The sequence below is a fragment of the Eptatretus burgeri genome, chromosome 19, assembly GCF_056783735.1.
Source record: "Eptatretus burgeri isolate ZD-2024b chromosome 19, Ebu_testis_v1, whole genome shotgun sequence".
Taxonomy (NCBI): Eukaryota; Metazoa; Chordata; class Myxini; order Myxiniformes; family Myxinidae; genus Eptatretus; species Eptatretus burgeri.
In genome coordinates, this window is record NC_140979.1 from 2,605,150 (window position 1) to 2,624,828 (window position 19,679).

General features: G+C 46.5%; 1 protein-coding gene across 18 annotated transcripts in view; it reads left to right on the top strand.

Annotated features, from left to right (window-relative positions):
• Positions 1–3,507: 3,507 nt before the first annotated feature.
• Positions 3,508–19,679, top strand: part of LOC147008426 (uncharacterized) — a 34,042-nt gene continuing 17,870 nt past the window's right edge. For 5 of the 18 annotated variants that reach the window (XM_085864876.1, XM_085864877.1, XM_085864878.1 and 2 more), the window contains exons 1-2: positions 17,936–18,157; positions 18,233–18,295. Coding sequence is in view for 12 of the 18 variants with exons in the window: in XM_085864871.1 (XP_085720997.1) it covers positions 3,601–3,751; positions 3,827–3,994; positions 10,105–10,272; positions 10,401–10,463; positions 12,114–13,225 (1,662 nt within the window). In the remaining 6 variants the exon portion in view is untranslated. The other 13 variants (XM_085864886.1, XM_085864890.1, XM_085864871.1 and 10 more) reach the window with 12 other exon arrangements.

A 19,679-nucleotide genomic window follows, 5' to 3' on the forward strand; every position in this document is an offset into this window, starting at 1 on the left:
CGGAGATAAACACCACTCTGATGCGTCTGGACTTAAACTCCCGTTCAGACATAAACACTGCTCAACACGTTCGGAGACAAATTGTCCGGAGGCACGCCGTTCAGAGAGAAACTTCTTCCCTTCCCCTTGGGAGACAAACACTGCCTGGACACATTCGGAGAAAAACACCGCCCGGAGGCAAGCCGTTTGGAGAGAAACTCCTTCCCTTCCCGTAAACAAGATTTCAGGTCTACTGGATGAACATTGACAATTTTATGCAAACTTGACCTTTTCTGATCTTTGACCTAAAAACTAGAAGAAAAAAAATAAACAGAAAAAGAAGGCAAAGAATAGACAGAAAAAAACCGATCAATAAAAACCCAGTCAGAAACCAGAAAAAAAAACATTTTAAAATCCTGAAAAATACAAAAAAAAAGAATCAGAAGAAACAAAAACCAGAAACAAACAGAAAAAAAGACCAGAAAAAAATCCTGAAAAAAACAGGGTCTTCATTCACTATTTTTGGGGGATGCTGAACCATGCCTTGACTTTGATCAGGCCACAACGATTTCTCAACCACAAAATTTTCTTTCAATTTCTTCACTCATTATCGAATGGGTGATCATCACAGCTACGAATCGCTGAGTACATGACAATGCTTTTAAACACCCGGAGACACCAGCGTTCGTGACTCTATTTAATTTCCGCCCGTATCATCACCTCAAAAATTTCAAATTTAGCCGAATTACAAAATCTAAGATCCAGAATTGAACTTAAAGGCAGTTCCGACTGCAAGAAAAGTTTCCGTTTGTCCAATTTGAACAAGTTTGATATTCCGGGCGTCTCCGGAGGTGTGTGTTTAACACGACGGGTCAGTGATAGCGAATCGCTTGTCAACTCGCCACCTCCTTGGGAAAGGCACTGTGAGATCGTCCAAGGGTTGGTGCACAAACATCGACGTACGCCCTGCCTGGGAAACACCAGGATGGCAGTTTATCGCCGAGTCAAGATTAAAACTCACGATGGACAGTCTTTTACACTGAGAGCTCCATTACAGAGGAAGAATCAGTAAACCAATAGGAGGTAGATTTAATCAGACTGCACACCAAGATGTTCAGTGTCGTTAACATTGTCACATTGGTGTATCATGGTTCTTGTACACTCACTCACCCAATCACAGGAGCTGTTTTTTTTATGGGAGAGTGATCCGGTGCATCGGTGATGATATTGTTGCGGATTTCAGAATCTGGTCTGATGAATGCATCCACACATCCAGGTCCTCAGACAGTTATTTCCTCAAATGCATGTTAAGATTAGCCCCATCCTCATGTCTAATGGGATTTTAAATGTGATGCTTTGAGAAAGGAAAAGGATAGATCCCCTCTCTTATGGGAATTTTTATTTATTTATGACAGACACGTTTACACACATTTATTTTGCGAGCTCTGATGTCCGCTGTAATTTTTCCTCAGCAACGTGAATGCACGTATTTCCTTCGCAAGCGCCAACGACTGCCTTTTTAGAGAGCGCACGTGTCGTCATGGTAACCGTGTGCAAGTGGGGCGGGGTGAGCTTGGGGGCAACTCTGCGCCCACCGAGACGGGCCACAGATATATAACGAATTGGAGATCCGTTCTGACGCGAGAGAAGTAAGAGGCGGGAGAAGAGAACGAGAAAGAAAGGAGGAGAGAAGTGAGCAAGATGCAGGCAAGCGAGCCGAGAAAGATGTGAGTTGAAGAACACATGGGAAGAAGCAAGCCAGAGAGGAAGCGTGCAAGCGAGCATGTGGTGTGGGTGTGGTGCGCGTGTGGGTGAGAGCATCGCCGACAACGAGTGAGGCACGGGTCGATCACCAACATGTGAGGCGCGGGTCATTCTCCGACAGACCATGTGGGTCACTGAACATCACTAGTTTCGTGAAGTGTGAGGAGCTGTCCGTGTCGCAGCACCAGGGTCTAAACCTGCGACAGACGATCTCTGTGCCCTCTCAGACGTCGACTGGTATTCAACGCTGTGAGTGAGAGGGTGCACGGCAAGGCTGGGTGCTGGCGACGGACGTGACACGCACACACACCTTTCAGGACGTCTCACTTCACGGACAACTACTCTCTGGTGAGCGAGACGACTCTTCTCCCCCCCCCCTGAATGATCTGCTGGGTACCCTTGTCTATGTTTAGCTGTGAGTCAACCCCCAATAAGCATCTGCTCCCTTTCTCTTTCCTGGCATTTTGATTGATTTTGCCTGAGTAATTATTCATTTCAGTTGCTTTGAAACTTATTCCTGAATTTCCTCTGAAAACAAAAAGTTCTCTTTATTTATTTATTTTATTATTAATAAATAATTTGTTGACTTCCAACCTGTCCGTGTTTGACCTTTCCCTCCATTGGTTGAGCATTGTCCGAACCGAGATAGACTGGAAGGCAATTACCACAGATTTGACCAAAAATAGTCGGCACGTACCAGCGGTTATAATGCTCGGCCGCCCCAATTAAAATCTAATCGAGATAGCATTGGTGCTTTGCCGAGGGCGTGATACCCGCTCAGGTAACCACGTGACCTCCAGTTAAACGGCATAATTGGACGGTGGACACTGGAACTCGTGGTTAACTGGGTGGCGTTCGTGGTTCTAAAACAACCACTGTACCACAACGTTAATTGTGAACGGTGGTCCCAGGTCTGGCTCAACCGAGGACAACCGGGGATTATTCCCCCTGAGTGATAACCTGGTGTCTCGGTGTCCGTGGCCACAACAATATCAATGTCGATCGATCCATGTTGTTTCACTCTCACGTTGATTTGGGTAATCCATTCAAAGGGAAGTTTCACTCGAACCAAGCTTGCATTTCAATGGTTGAAAACAAATAATCCATTTACCTCCATTTACTTCTGCTAAGAAAGGGATTTGTAATCTGTTCACAAAGCTGGTAATAACTCGTGTTCTCTTCACAGAAGACACCACCTTCCATACTCTCTTCATCTCATTCCTCCCTCCAGGTCTTCAAGACATCTGTTCACCAACATCTCCAGTCATCCCCCGTCCAAAACCATGATCTTTTCTCCCCCCATAAAACCACCTCACTCCCCTCTCCCAAAATCTTGTTTCTCTCTCCATGTTGTCCACCCTGTGCGCTCTCCCCAACCCCTCATCATGACCTGCATCCCTTGTTTGTCCGTCTCCGTCGACCTTCTCCCTCCGTCCTGCTGTTGGTTCCCTTTGTTATGTTTGTCCTCATCTGTTTTGGGCCCGATCCCTTCCACGAGCCTCGACCGTGTTCCGGAGTCTTCAAAAGATAAAATTTCCTTCGATACCGAATTTATTTGTGTTCCCGCCATTTTCTGCGAACAGTTCCTTGACACGGATTAATATTATTGTAGTTCAGATTGGCTTCTGAGTTTTAATGTTAATGACGTCATTATTCAGAATTTTAATGTTTGGTAGTTTTTCCCGAAACACGATCAAGTGATGAGTTTTCCTGTTTCGTCGGTCACGTGACAGGGCGGCGCGAATCTGCCCTTGAGAAACCGTGAATCTATCGTGATCACGTGATTTGTTTTTCCCAGAATACTTCAGGTTCTCCTCTCGTGTTCCTCACAGTCTCCTGTGGTGAGGACGATGCGCGATGATCCGAGATCTCTCGGGCGAAGATCACAAAGCGAACACCCCGGGATCCACGAACGGCTTCGATGGAGGAAACACGGTCGATCCCGGAGTCCGTCCCTCACACAGCGGGTCCGTGGTCGGTTCACCCGAGGATGAGGAGTCCGGACCCGGTACGTGACGTTCTCTCCGTGACGACATCTTGTGGTTCCTGGATGTTTCCTTTTCACGGATTGTTTGTGTTTCAGATGGTGTTGTGGAGGTGAAGATCGAGTCCGAGTTCGTCGATGATTCGTTCCCTCCACACGAAGGTTTGAACCACAAACTCATTCCCTCCACCACCGAAGGTGAAGGATCACGAGATCCCAACGAGTTGTGGACGGATTCGGATGAACCTCGGTGGACACGTTGGTTGGGTTCGTGTAGTAAATCCCTGCCGTTGTTAGTAGAATCACCTTGTTGTCCTTTGTGAATGAATGTGATTGTTAAACTGTTAAACGTTAAACTGTCCTCACATCCATTAAAATACCGAGTACGAGAACACGGAACGGATCAGAACACAACAGAACAAAAGGAACGGGAGAGAGGGGGGGAAACACCAATAGGAGAGAGAGGGGGAAACACCAACAGGAGAGAAAGGGGAAACACCAACAGGAGAGAAAGAGGGGGAAACACCAACAGGAGAGAGAGAGGGGGAAACACCAACAGGAGAGAAAGAGGGGGAAACACCAACAGGAGAGAGAGGGGGAAACACCAACAGGAGAGAGAGGGGGAAACACCAACAGGAGAGAAAGGGGAAACACCAACAGGAGAGAAAGAGGGGGAAACACCAACAGGAGAGAGAGGGGGAAACACCAACAGGAGAGAAAGGGGAAACAACAACAGGAGAGAAAGAGGAAACACCAACAGGAGAGAAAGGGGAAACCCCAACAGGAGAGAAAGAGGGGGAAACACCAACAGGAGAGAGAGGGGGAAACACCAACAGGAGAGAAAGGGGAAACACCAACAGGAGAGAAAGAGGGGGAAACACCAACAGGAGAGAAAGGGGAAACACCAACAGGAGAGAAAGAGGGGGAAACACCAACAGGAGAGAGAGGGGGAAACACCAACAGGAGAGAAAGGGGAAACACCAACAGGAGAGAGAGGGAAACACCAACAGGAGAGAAAGAGGGGGAAAAACCAACAGCAGAGAGAGGGGGAAACACCAACAGCAGAGAGAGGGAGAAACACCAACAGCAGAGAAAGAGGAGGAAACACAAACAGCAGAGAGAGGGAGAAACACCAACAGCAGAGAGAGGAAACACCAACAGCAGAGAGAGGGAGAAACACCAACAGCAGAGAGAGGGGGAAACACCAACAGCAGAGAGAGGGAGAAACACCAACAGCAGAGATAGAGGGGGAAACACCAACAGCAGAGAAAGAGGGGAAACACCAACATCAGAGAGAGGGAGAAACACCAACAGCAGAGAGAGGGAGAAACACCAACAGCAGAGAAAGAGGAAACACCAACAGCAGAGAGAGGGAGGGAAACACCAACACCAGAGAGATGGAAAAACATCAACAGCAGACAGAGAGAGAAACACCACCAGCAGATCGAGGTGGAAACACCAACAGCAGAGAGAGGAAACACCAACAGCAGAGAGAGGGGGAAACACCAACAACAGAGAGAAACACCAACAACAGAGAGAGGGGGTAACACCAACAGCAGAGAGAGGGAGAAACACCAACAGCAGAGAGAGGGGGAAACACCAACAGCAGAGAGAGGGGGAAACACCAACAGCAGAGAGAGGGGGAAACACCAACAACAGAGAGAGGGAGAAACACCAACAGCAGAGAGAGGGAGAAACACCAACAGCAGAAAGAGGGAGAAACACCAACAGTAGAGAGAGGGGGAAACACCAACAGCAGAGAGAGGGAGAAACACCAACAGCAGAAAGAGGGAGAAACACCAACAGCAGAGAGAGGGGGAAACACCAACAGCAGAGAGAGGGAGAAACACCAACATCAGAGAGAGGGAGAAACACCAACAGCAGAGAGAGGGAGAAACACCAACAGCAGAGAGAGGGAGGGAAACACCAACAGCAGAGAGAGGGGGAAACACCAACAGCAGAGAGAGGGAGAAACACCAACAGCAGAGAGAGGGAGGGAAACACCAACAGCAGAGAGAGGGAGAAACACCAACAGCAGAGAGCGGGAGAAACACCAACAGCAGAGAGGGGGAGAAACACCAACAGCAGAGAGAGGGGGAAACACCAACAGCAGAGAGAGGGAGAAACACCAACAGCAGAGCCGAAGGCCAAGACAGAGGATGGCAGAAAAAATAGGTGTGTGGAGGAAATGGGTGGACAAGATGGATACAGAAGGAAACTCTCAGGAGGGAAATTTGGAAGGGTTTGGTTGGGTTAATGAGGGCAGAAAAGATCATGGTTTTGGATGGAGGATGATTTGAGATGGTGGGGAACAGCTGTCTTCAACAACTGGAGGGAAGAAGGAGATTGAAGAGAATGTGGAAATTGGTTACACAGGCAGGGATAAAAGAGGAACAAATGAGGAGGTGAGCAGCGATCCTGGATTTAAGCAGTTCCACCAGAAGGTCAGGCCGGATTACATCTGTGACTTGCTGCAGGGACCATGTAAACCTGTAATAACCTGTTTCATCGTCGGGTTGTCAATGACTAAACCGTCTCTCCCACCAAGTTTTCTGGTGTGAATTCCCTGAAGATATGTGCTGCTCCAAGCGTGAGCGGTCGATGATGTCATCATCAAAATAAAAGATCATGTCCCCACCAGGTTTCCTGATGTTGAGGGTGTATGATATGGACACTCAGCAGAATTATAAACAAACCTGTCAAAGGGCGGAGGAGTTCCTTGTGAGCCAACGGCCATCCATATCTCGTCCTCCTGCAGATGGGTTTCTTTTTTCGGAGGTTTGTGGCAGGATTTTCACTCCGACCACCGCAAAATCCACAAATGCAAAGAAATCGAGGGTGCCTCTGATGCTGCTGCCCTTGACGGGGCAACTCACCAGATGATGGGATTGGGGAAAAGCCTTTGCGACCTCCACTCCTTGATGATATGAGGGAAAGCACGGATGTATGTGTGTGTGTGTGTGTGTGTGTGTGTGTGTGTGTGTGTGTGTGTGTGTGTGTGTGTGTGTGTGTGTGTGTGTGTTTGGTTTTATCTCTCTCTTGTTTTTCTCGCTCTCATTTTACTCTCTTTCTCTTCATTCTTTATTTCTTTCCTTTTTCTTTCTCCCATCTCCTCTCTCTTCCCACCGCTCAAATTTTTTGATCCAATTAGAGTATAATGTGTTTTCTGTGTTAAATGTTTCATTTGATTTCCAATCATCAATTTGGTTTCAGACCAGGTCACTCTACCCTAGATATGCTGCTACTGCTCTCCCATCAATGGATGGAGGTCCTCAATGCCAGACAGGAAATCCGAGCCGTATCCCTGGACATATCACGTGCTTTTGACACAGTCTGGCACCCTGCCCTACTCACCAAACTCTCTTCCCATGGTATTCAAGGCCATCTCCACTCATGGCTCGCAGACTTCCTCTCCTGTCGCAGTCAACGTGTGGCCCTAAATGGAGTTCTTTCATCCCCTCTTCCTGTGCAGGCTGGAGTTCCTCAAGGTAGCGTTCTGGGCCCTGTTCTTTTTCTGGTTTTCATCAATGATCTCTCGGACTCTCTGGAAAATCCTCTATTTCTCTTTGCCGATGACTCAACCCTCTGCCGTACCATCTGTCATCCCTCAGACCGGCAAGCAGCAGCTTCTTCGCTCACTGCAGATCTGGATAAAATCACAAACTGGTCCAACACGTGGAACATGTCTTTCAATCCAGACAAATCTCACACTCTCACTATGTCTCTTCGAAAGGACCGTTTACAAAATCCCCCCATCCACTTTCTCAACAATCCTCTGGAAGAAGTCTTTTCTTTCAAGCTTCTGGGTCTCACTATCTGCCATGACCTTTCCTGGGAAAGTCACATTTCCAACCTTGCCTCAAAAGCCAGTCGCCGACTGGGAATCCTCCGTCGTGCAAAGTCCTTCCTCGGCCCTCTTGAGCTCCTGACCACTTACAAAGCTTTTGTCCGTAGCCTGATGGAGTACTGCTCTCCCCTCTGGGCTGGTGCTCCTGCCTCCCACCTTTCTCGACTTCACGCTGTCGAAACCAGGGCTTTTAAGATCATTGGCATCTCCCGCAATGAAGCTGAGTCTTTGGGCCTCTCACTCAATCACCGCAGGTTGGTCGGTGGTCTTTCTGTCTTCTACCGACTCCTCTCCAGCCTTGCCCCCCTGCTCTCTCTGCGATTTGTCCCAACCACATTTCCACAGGGCGCTCAAGGTCCGCCAACAACCCCCTTCTGGTAAAACTACCAAAATCACGAATCACTGCTCATCTTCACTCTTTCATTCCTCTTTTTTCCCGCCTTTGGAATAAACTTCCTCACTCTATTCTTTCCCATTCTTCCCTTCAGGCTTTCAAAACAGCTGTTCACCACCACCTCTTATCTTCCCCCATCCAAATCCTCGATCTTTTCTACCCCCGATAATCCACCCAAGCCCACTTCCTTCAATTCTCCTGCTTTCCTTCCTGAAAGTCCCTTTAATGTCCATCTTCCCCTCGCCATGTTCCCCATCCCATCCCCATCCCTCTCCCTTCCACAGTTCACCTGTGTCTGTTCCCCAATGTTTTGTCCCTTCCACTCCCGCCCCTCTTGTCTCATGCCTCCTTGCTGTGAGTTGTGTGTTAGCTCTCATACGAGCCTCGACCAAGGTATACAAAAAAAAAAATAAAAAAAATTCCAAAAGGGATTTATTGGCTTCTCTGAGAACACCCTGATTCTGGACATTTCCATCTGTCTGTCTGTCCGCAAAACTTTGGTCAAGCCTCGGGGCTAAACCATTCAACCGATTCCAATGAAATTTGGTAGGAAGGACCAATATCTCTGGGAATTGTGTGCTTTGGAATATGGGACCCCGGGACCGAGCAACGGTATAGCAACGGCTCTTTAAATTGGTCAAAAAATCGAAAAAAATCGAAAAATCGAAGCTGAGAGTTCTGTGCGCAATCCATCTCGCTCCCTTCATGCCAATTTGCAGCCTTCACAAAAATATTTGTAGGAGGAGATAGGTTTTGGGCGAGTTCATGTCGAACATTTCAGAAACAGTTAATTGCGAATATCTCTAAGAGAAAGAGTCTGATTTTGATGAACCTTGGGTGAGATGTGTACAATGTGGCGAGCATGTACACAAAAATGAATGGTTGCTATGCCCACCTCCGTTGCTTAACAACAGCTAAAATACTTTATCGTACATCGTACACTTATTGTGGACTGTACAAAAAAATCAATACCTCCGAAACTGGACCTCCGAGGGACCTGTTTTTTTGTGCCCAAGGAGAATGTCTTACAGCATCATATAAAAAAATAAAATCTTTAGCGAATATATAAATGGAATTACCAGGGCTGCCATTTGTTAGAGTCTCTTTGGAAACATGCCTGGAATTTCACAAGGCGGGTTTCTGGGCACAAACTAAGAGGGCTGTGATAATCATATTTATTGTGCGAAATTGATTGATAGCATGTACATGAATATCGGCGAGTCTCGTCGGCCAGCTTTCCATCTAGAACGAGCAGCCATGTCGTCTCCCGGCTTGTTTATCCTCAATGTGAATTGCCATTGCTGAGAAACAAATGAAAAAGGATTCTTGTTCCAAGTGTTCCCCGTTGGTCGTAACCGAAGTTTCCTTCAATCATCACCTGTTCACCAACATCTCCAGTCATCCCCCGTCCAAAACTATGATCTTTTCTCACCCCATTAAACCACCTAACTCCCCTCTCCCAAAATCTTGTTTCTCTCTCCATGTTGTCCACCCTGTGCGCTCTCCCCAACCCCTCATCGTGACCTGCATCCCTTGTTTGTCCGTCTCCGTCGACCTTCTCCCTCCGTCCTGCTGTTGGTTCCCTTTGTTACGTTTGTCCTCATCTGTTTTGGGCCTGAGCCCTTCCACGAGCCTCGACCATGTTCCGGCGTCTTCAAAAGATAACATTTCCTTCGATACCAAATTTATTTGTGTTCCCGCCATTTTCTGCTCACAGTCCCCTTCAACTGACGTCATACTTCATTTTTGGACCGATGCCAGTGACAGGTTGATCTTTCTCCTTTCATGGATTGTATTTGTCGCCATGAAATGCGTCCTGTCCGTCCATGTCGGAGTGGCGACCCTTCCAGGATTGTGCCCAATATCCAAGGAGACTGATTCGGGATTTATCTCTCTGTCTCGCTGTGTCGTCACGTGTCGTGAGGACGGAATTATAATAAATATGAAATGCAGATTTGGCACATTACACAACACTGTTTGAGGAAACCTGAAGTTATGTAATAACGACGGTGTTGTTGCCACAAGGTGAGGAGAGTCTTGATCTCCACTTAATATTATTGCAGTTCAGATTGGCTTCTGAGTTTTAATATTGATGACGTCATTATTCAGAATTTTGATGGATTGTTTGTGTTTCAGATGGTGTTGTGAAGGTGAAGCTCGAGTCCGAGTTCGTCGATGATTCGTTCCCTCCATACGAAGGTTTGAACCACAAACTCATTCCCTCCACCACCGAAGGTGAAGGATCACGATATGTCAACGAGTTGTGGACGGATTCGGATGAACCTCGGTGGACACGTTGGTTGGGTTCGTGTAGTAAATCCCTGCCGTTGTTAATTGAATCACCTTGTTGTCCTTTGTGAATGAATGTGATTGTTAAACTGTTAAACGTTCCTGACACACTTGGTTTTGTCCTTTTTGTATTTTTTTTCCAGATCTTGTTGTGAAAATGAAGATCAAATCTGAGTTTGTGGATGAATCGCCCTCTCAAGACAAAGGTGTGAACCTCATCGACATTGTCATTGTACCATTTACAAACAACGATTAATGTACATTTGTACGGAGGTTGTTCTCCAGACAGACGTTGGACTTACCTTCCTGATGTGTCGGTACTCGAACAACAAGATCGTTAAGAAACCGAATTTGTTTTGATCGTCGAGACGTTCATGGAGAACTTGTACGTGGCCGACGGGTGTGATGGAATCGATCGGTCACCGACATGGACTCACATCCATGAAAATACCGAGTTAGAGTACACTGAACGGATCAGAACACAACAGAACAAAAGGAACGGGAGAGAGAGAGGGGGAAACACCAACAACACAGACAGAGGGGGAAACACCAACAACACAGAGAGGGGGAAACACCAACAGCAGAGAGAGAGGGGGAAACACCAACAACACAGAGATAGGGGGAAACAGCAACAGCAGATAGAAGGGGAAACACCAACAACAGAGCCGAAGGCCAAGACAGACGGCGGTGGACAAAAAATGGGTGTGCGTAGGAATTGGGTGGACAAGATGCATGCAGAAGGAAACTCTCAGGAGGGAAAGTTGAAATTTCGAAGGAGGACGGGGTGTGGTGGGGTTAACGAGGGTAGACAAGATCATGGTTGTGGATGGGGGATGATTTTAGATGGTGGGGAACAGCTGTCTTCAACAACTGGAGGGAAGAAGGAGATTGAAGAGAATGTCGATGTTGGTTACACAGGCAGGGAAAATAGAGGAACAAATGAGGAGGTGAGCAGCAATCCTGGATTGAGGCAGTTCCACCAGAAGGTCAGGCCGGATTACATCTGTGACTTGTTTCAAGGACCACGTAAACCTGTAATAACCTGTTTCATGGTCGGGTTGTCAGTGACTAAACCGTCTCTCCCACCAGGTTTTCTTGTGAGAATTCCTTGAAGATATCTGCTGGTCGAAGCGAGAGCGGTCGATGATGTTATCAGCAAATAAAAAAGACCCTCTCCCCCACCACGTTTCCTGGTGATGAGGGTGTATGATATGGACACTCAGCAGAATTATAAACAAAACCTGTCAAAGGGCGGAGGAGTTCCTTGTGAGCCAACGGCCATCCATATCTCGTCCTCCTGCAGATGGGTTTCTTTTTTACGAGGTTTGTGGCAAAATTTTCACTCCGGCCACCGAAAAAACCCTTCATTCTGCAAAACCCACAAATGCAAAGAAATGGAGAGTGCCTTTGATGCTGCTGGCCTTCGCAGGGCAACTCGCCAGATGATGGGATTGGGGCAAAGCCTTTGGGACCCCCACTCCTTGATGATAGAAGGAAAAGCACAGATGTGAGTGTGTGTGTGTGTGTGTGTGTGCGTGTGTGTGTGTGTGTGTGTGTGTGTGTGTGTGTGTGTGTGTGTGTGTGTGTGTGTGTGTGTGTGTGTGTGTGTGTGTGTGTGTGTGTGTGTGTGTGTGTGTTTGGTTACCTCTCTTTCTCTCTTTCCTTGTGTTTCTCGCTCTCATTTTACTCTCTCTCTCTCTTCATTCTGTATTTCTTGCCTTTTTCTTTCTCTCTCTCATCTCTTCTCTTCCCTTCGCTCAAATGTTTTGATCCAATTGGAGTACAATGTGTTTTCTGTGTTAAATGTTTGATTCTAAAAGGGATTTATTGATCCTCTTTTTGAATTGCAATTGCAGAGAAACAAATGAAAAAGGATTCTTGTTCCAAGTGTTCCCCGTTGGTCGACAATGAGGTGTCCTTCAATCATCACGTGACACGGACTCTTTGTCAGAACGCTGACAGACTTATTGGTGTGTCCAACAACAAGAAGAACAGTTCTCCAAACATCCTGAAAGAGAACGTCGAAGGAAGTCAGAAACCACACAAGTGTTCTGTGTGTTTTATAGAATTTAATCATTCATCACATTTAAATCGACATCAAAAAATACATTCAGGTGTGAAACCCTTCGAGTGTTCAACGTGCAGTAAGGCATTTACTCAATCATCAGATTTACACAAACATCAACAAATACATTTAGGTGTGAAGTCCTACACGTGTTCTGTGTGTGCGAAGGCTTTTTGTCAATCATCAGGTTTATATCAACATCAAAAATTACATACAGGTGTGAAACCCTACAAGTGTTCTGTGTGTGTGAAGGCCTTTACTCAATCATCAAGTTTAAACAAACATCAAAAAATACATTCAGGTGTGAAACCCTACAAGTGTTCAACGTGCAGTAAGGCCTTCACTCAATCATCAGGTTTATATCATCATCAAAAAATACATTCAGGTGTGAAGTCCTACAAGTGTTCTGTGTGTGTGAAGGCCTTTACTCAATCATCAAATTTATATCAACATCAAAAAATACATTCAGGTGTGAAACCCTACAAGTGTTCTGTGTGTGTGAAGGCATTTAGTCGATTATCAAGTTTATATCAACATCAAAAAATACATTCAGGTGTGAAACCCTACAAGTGTTCTGTGTGTGTGAAGGCCTTTTTTCGCTTATCAAATTTAAATGAACATCAAAAAATACATGCAGGTGTGAAACCCTACCTGTGTTCTGTGTGTGTGAAGGCCTTTTTTCGATTAACAAATTTAAATGAACATCAAAAAATACATTCAGGTGTGAAATCCCACAAGTGTTCAACGTGTCGTAAGGCCTTTACTCAATCATCAAGTTTGTCTCAACATCAAAAAATACATTCAGGTGTGAAGTCCCACAAGTGTTCAACGTGTAGTAAGGCCTTTACTCAATCATCAAGTTTGTCTCAACATCAAAATATACATTCATGTGTGAAGTCCTGAAAGTGCTCAACATGCGGTCAGGCCTTCACTCAGTTCTCAAGTTCATAGAAACATCAAAGAATCCCGATAAAAGTTAAACCGTTCAAGTGTTCTGTGTTCTGAATATCACGAGGCACCGGAAGCGGATATTGAACTCGTGTACAAATTGAAAAGGACAACATTCCTGAAGGAGATGTGAGTAACAGTGACTTTGGCCTAAATAATGACGATATGATGTTCAATGATCAAAATCTCACACGAAACCCAGAATTATGAAAACATGATGCCAATAGTAGAGAAATGTAACACTTGGACTCGACACATGTTCCAAAAGCACGTTGTTATGTAAAACAAGTTAATTTTGTTTTCATTCATCTTTGTTTTGTTTTTATTAAACTGTTTTTTAATTCATCGATGATTCTTGTGATTAATAAATGATTCTTGCATGGAAGTACGAGTCATCGAAGTTCGAAGTGGTTCCTCTGCCCCAAGCTGTGTTCCATTGGTGGGTATCTTTCTATTTCTCCACCAAGCAACCAACCAACACTGGTCATTGCTCTGTCACAAAGTGTGGAAATCTCAAAACCGAGCCTGAACTTGTGGAATCGAACTTGTATCAGTCGGTTAAGGAACAATGCAATAATGTCGATCGCAAAAGAAGAGAACTCAAGTGTCTGGATGGAATACTTTACTCGTGAGAGACGTGAGAATTCTACCGGGATAAAAACTATGATAAAGAAGCTTAGAAGTCTTATCGAGACGATTTCTGAGAGTAAGAGGAATAAAAATCAGGTAGGGGAGAAAAAGAGCAGGGGGGTGGGGGCGAGGAAGTGAAAGCAGATGTGCTGTGGTGCATTAATTACGATTCAACTCTCATCAAAATCCTTCTGCATGGAATAACAGTGAAGATAGAAACAAAATAACATCTGAAATCCATTTTCCTCCAGTCATACCATAAATCCCGCTCAGAGACAAACACTGGCCAGACACGTTTGGACACAAACACCACCGGACGCATCAGGAATCAAACACTTTTGGAGATGAACTCCTGTCCGGAGACAAACACTGCCTGAACACTCCTGGAGCCAATCTGTATCGAGACAAACACCACCCGAACACGTCCAGAGACAAACACCGCCCAGACACAATCATCGCCACGACGCATCCTCTGACAAACACCGACCCGACACATCTGGAAATAAACAGCGCTCCGATGCGTCTGGACATAAACTCCCGTTCAGACATAAACACTGCTCAACACGTTCGGAGACAAATTGTCCGGAGGCACGCCATTCGGAGAGAAACTCCTTCCCTTCCCCTTGGGAGACAAACACTGCCTGGACACATTCGGAGACAAACACTGCCCGGAGGCAAGCCGTTTGGAGAGAAACTCCTTCCCTTCCCGTAAACAAGATTTCAGGTCTACTGGATGAACATTGACAATTTTATGCAAACTTGACCTTTTCTGATCTTTGACCTCAAAACTAGAAGAAAAAAAATAAACAGAAAAAGAAGGCAAAGAATAGACAGAAAAAAACCGATCAATAAAAACCCAGTCAGAAACCAGAAAAAAAAACATTTTAAAATCCTGAAAAATACAAAAAAAAGAATCAGAAGAAACAAAAACCAGAAACTAACAGAATAAAAGACCAGAAAAAAATCCTGAAAAAAAACAGGGTCTTCATTCACTATTTTTGGGGGCTGCTGAACCGTGCCTTGACTTTGATCAGGCCACAACGATTTCTCAACCACAAAATTTTCTTTCAATTTCTTCACTCATATTATCGAATGGGTGATCATCACAGCTACGGATCGCTGAGTACATGACAATGCTTTTAAACACCCGGAGACACCAGCGTTCGTGACTCTATTTAATTTCCGCCTGTGTCATCACCTCAAAAATTTCAAATTTAGCCGAATTGCAAAATCTAAGATCCAGAATTGAACTTAAAGGCAGTTCCGACTGCAAGAAAAGTTTCCGTTTGTCCAATTTGAACAAGTTTGATATTCCGGGCGTCTCCGGGAGGTGTGTGTTTAACACGACGGGTCGGTGATAGCGAATCGCTTGTCAACTCGCCACCTCCTTGGGAAAGGCACTGTGAGATCGTCCAAGGGTTGGTGCACAAACATCGACGTACGCCCTGCCTGGGAAACACCAGGATGGCAGTTTATCGCCGAGTCAAGATTAAAACTCACGATGGACAGTCTTTTACACTGAGAGCTCCATCACAGAGGAAGAATCAGTAAACCAATAGGAGGTAGATTTAATCAGACTGCACACCAAGATGTTCAGTGTTGTTAACATTGTCACATTGGTGTATCATGGTTCTTGTACACTCACTCACCCAATCACAGGAGCTGTTTTTTTTTTTTTATGGAAGAGTCATCCGGTGCATCGGTGATGATATTGTTGCGGATTTCAGAATCTGGTCTGATGAATGCATCCACACATCCAGGTCCTCAGACAGTTATTTCCTCAAATGCATGTTCAGATTAGCCCCATCCTCATGTCTAATGGGATTTTAAATGTGATGCTTTGAGAAAGGAAAAGGATAGATCCCCTCTCTTATGGGAATTTTTATTTATTTATGACAGACACGTTTACACACATTTATTTTGCGAGCTCTGATGTCCGCCGTCATTTTTCCTCAGCAACGTTAATGCACGTATTTCCTTCGCAAGCGCCAACCACTGCCTTTTTAGAAAGCGCACGGGTCGTCATGGTAACCATGTGCAAGTGGGGCGGGGTGAGCTTGGGGGGACTCTGCGCCCGCCGAGACGGGCCACAGATATAAAACGAATTGGAGGTCCGTTCTGACGCGAGAGAAGTAAGAGGAGGGAGAAGAGAACGAGAAAGAAAGGAGGAGAGAAGTGAGCATGATGCAGGCAAGCGAGCCGAGAAAGATGTGAGAGTTGAAGAACGCATGGGAAGAAGCGAGCCAGAGAGGAAGCGTGCAAGCGAGCATGTGGTGTGGGTGTGGTGCGCGTGTGGGTGAGAGCATCGCCGACAACGAGTGAGGCACGGGTCGGTCACCAACATGTGAGGCGCGGGTCATTCTCCGACAGACCATGTGGGTCACTGAACATCACCAGTTTCGTGAAGTGTGAGGAGCTGTCCGTGTCGCAGCACCAGGGTCTAAACCTGCGACAGACGATCTCTGTGCCCTCTCAGACGTCGACTGGTATTCAACGCTGTGAGTGAGAGGGTGCACGGCAAGGCTGGGTGCTGGCGACGGACGTGACACGCACACACACCTTTCAGGACGTCTCACTTCACGGACAACTACTCTCTGGTGAGCGAGACGACTCTTCTCCCCCCCCCCCCTTGAATGATCTGCTGGGTACCCTTGTCTATGTTTAGCTGTGAGTCAACCCCCAATAAGCATCTGCTCCCTTTCTCTTTCCTGGCATTTCGATTGATTTTTACTGAGTAATTATTCATTTCAGTTGCTTTGAAACTATTCATTTATTTACCTTTGAAAATAAAAAAGTTCTTTTTATTTATTTTATTATTAATAAATAATTTGTTGATTTCCAACCTTTCCGTGTTTGTTCTTTCCTTCCATTGGTCTTGCAATGTCCGAACCGAGATAGACTGGAAGGCAATTACCACAGATTTGACCAAAAATAGTCGGCACGTACCAGCGGTTATAATGCTCGGCCGCCCCAATTAAAATCTAATCGAGATAGCATTGGTGCTTTGCCGAGGGCGTGCTCCCCGCTCAGGTAACCACGTGACCTCCAGTTAAACGGCATAATTATACGGTGGACACTGAAACTCGTGGTTAACTGGGTGGCGTTCGTGGTTCTAAAACAACCACCGTACCACAACGTTAATTGTGAACGGTGGTCCCAGGTCTGGCTCTACCGAGGACAACCGGGGATTAATCCCCCTGAGTGATAACCTGGTGTCTCGGTGTCCGTGGCCACAACAATATCAATGTCGATCGATCCAAGTTGTTTCACTCTCACGTTGATTTGGGTAATCCATTCAAAGGGAAGTTTCACTCGAACCAAGCTTGCATTTCAATGGTTGAAAACAAATAATCCATTTACCTCCATTTACTTCTACTAAGAAAGGGATTTGTAATCTGTTCACAAAGCTGGTAATAACTCGTGTTCTCTTCACAGAAGACACCACCTTCCATACTCTCTTCAATCTCATTCCTCCCTCCAGGTCTTCAAGACAGCTGTTCACCAACATCTCCAGTCATCCCCCGTCCAAAACCATGATCTTTTCTCCCCCCATTAAACCACCTCACTCCCCTCTCCCAAAATCTTGTTTCTCTCTCCATGTTGTCCACCCTGTGCACTCTCCTCAACCCCTCATCGTGACCTGCATCCCTTGTTTGTCCGTCTCCGTCGACCTTCTCCCTCCGTCCTGCTGTTGGTTGCCTTTGTTATGTTTGTCCTCGTCTGTTTTGGCCCCGATCCCTTCCACGAGCCTCGACCGTGTTCCAGCGTCTTCAAAAGATAAAATTTCCTTCGATACCGAATTTATTTGTGTTCCCGCCATTTTCTGCGAACAGTTCCTTGACACGGATTAATATTATTGTCGTTCAGATTGGCTTCTGAGTTTTAATGTTAATGACGTCATTATTCAGAATTTTAACGTTTGGTAGTTTTCCCCGAAACACGATCAAGTGATGGGTTTTCCTATTTTGTCGGTCACGTGACAGGGCGGCGCGAATCTGCCGATGAGAAACCGTGAATCTATCGTGATCACGTGATTTGTTTTTCCGGAATACTTCAGGTTCTCTCCTCGTGTTCCTCACAGTCTCCTGTGGTGAGGACGATGCGCGATGATCCGAGATCTCTCGGGCGAAGATCACAAAGCGAACACCCCGGGATCCACGAACGGCTTCGATGGAGGAAACACGGTCGATCCCGGAGTCCGTCCCTCACACAGCGGGTCCGTGGTCGGTTCACCCGAGGATGAGGAGTCCGGACCCGGTACGTGACGTTCTCTCCGTGACGACATCTTGTGGTTCCTGGATGTTTCCTTTTCACGGATTGTTTGTGTTTCAGATGGTGTTGTGGAGGTGAAGATCGAGTCCGAGTTCGTCGATGATTCGTTCCCTCCACACGAAGGTTTGAACCACAAACTCATTCCCTCCACCACCGAAGGTGAAGGATCACGAGATCTCAACTGGTTGTGGACGGATTCGGATGAACCTTGGTGGACACGTTGGTTGGGTTCGTGTAGTAAATCCCTGCCGTTGTTAATTGAATCACCTTGTTGTCCTTTGTGAATGAATGTGATTGTTAAACTGTTAAATGATAAACTGTCCTCACATCCATTAAAATACCGAGTACGAGAACACGGAACGGATCAGAACAAAAGGAACGGGAGAGAGAGGGGGGGAAACACCAAGAGGAGAGAGAGAGAGAGAGAGAGAGGGGGAAACACCAATAGGAGAGAGAGGGGGAAACACCAACAGGAGAGAGAGAGGGAAACACCAACAGGAGAGAGAGGGGGAAACACCAACAGGAGAGAGAGGGGGAAACACCAACAGGAGAGAGAGGGGGAAACACCAACAGGAGAGAGAGGGGGAAACACCAACAGGAGAGAGAGGGGGAAACACCAACAGGAGAGAGAGGGGGAAACACCAACAGGAGAGAGAGGGGGAAACACCAACAGGAGAGAGGGGGGGAAACACGAACAGGAGAGAGAGGGAAACACCAACAGGAGAGAGAGGAAACACCAACAGGAGAGAGAGGGAGAAACACCAACAGGAGAGAGAGAGGGAAACACCAACAGGAGAGAGAGGGGGAAACACCAACAGGAGAGAGAGGGAAACACCAACAGGAGAGAGAGGGGGAAACACCAAGAGGAGCGAGAGGGAGAAACACCAACAGGAGAGAGAGGGGGAAACACCAACAGGAGAGAGGAAACACCAACAGGAGAGAGAGGGAGAAACACCAACAGGAGAGAGAGGAAACACCAACAGGAGAGAGAGGGAGAAACACCAACAGGAGAGAGAGGGAAACACCAACAGGAGAGAGAGGGGGAAACACCAACAGGAGAGAGAGGGGGAAACACCAACAGGAGAGAGAGGGAGAAACACCAACAGGAGAGAGAGGGAAACACCAACAGGAGAGAGAGGGAGAAACACCAACAGGAGAGAGAGGGGGAAACACCAACAGGAGAGAGAGGGGGAAACACCAACAGGAGAGAGAGGGAGAAACACCAACAGGAGAGAGAGGGGGAAACACCAACAGGTGTGAGAGGGAGAAACACGAACAGGAGAGAGAGAGGGAAACACCAACAGGAGAGAGAGGGAGAAACACCAACAGGAGAGACAGGGAGATACACCAACAGGAGAGAGAGGGAAACACCAACAGGAGAGAGAGGGAGAAACACCAACAGGAGAGAGGGAAACACCAACAGGAGAGAGAGGGAAACACCAACAGGAGAGAGGGAGAAACACCAACAGGAGAGAGAGGAAACACCAACAGGAGAGAGAGGGAGAAA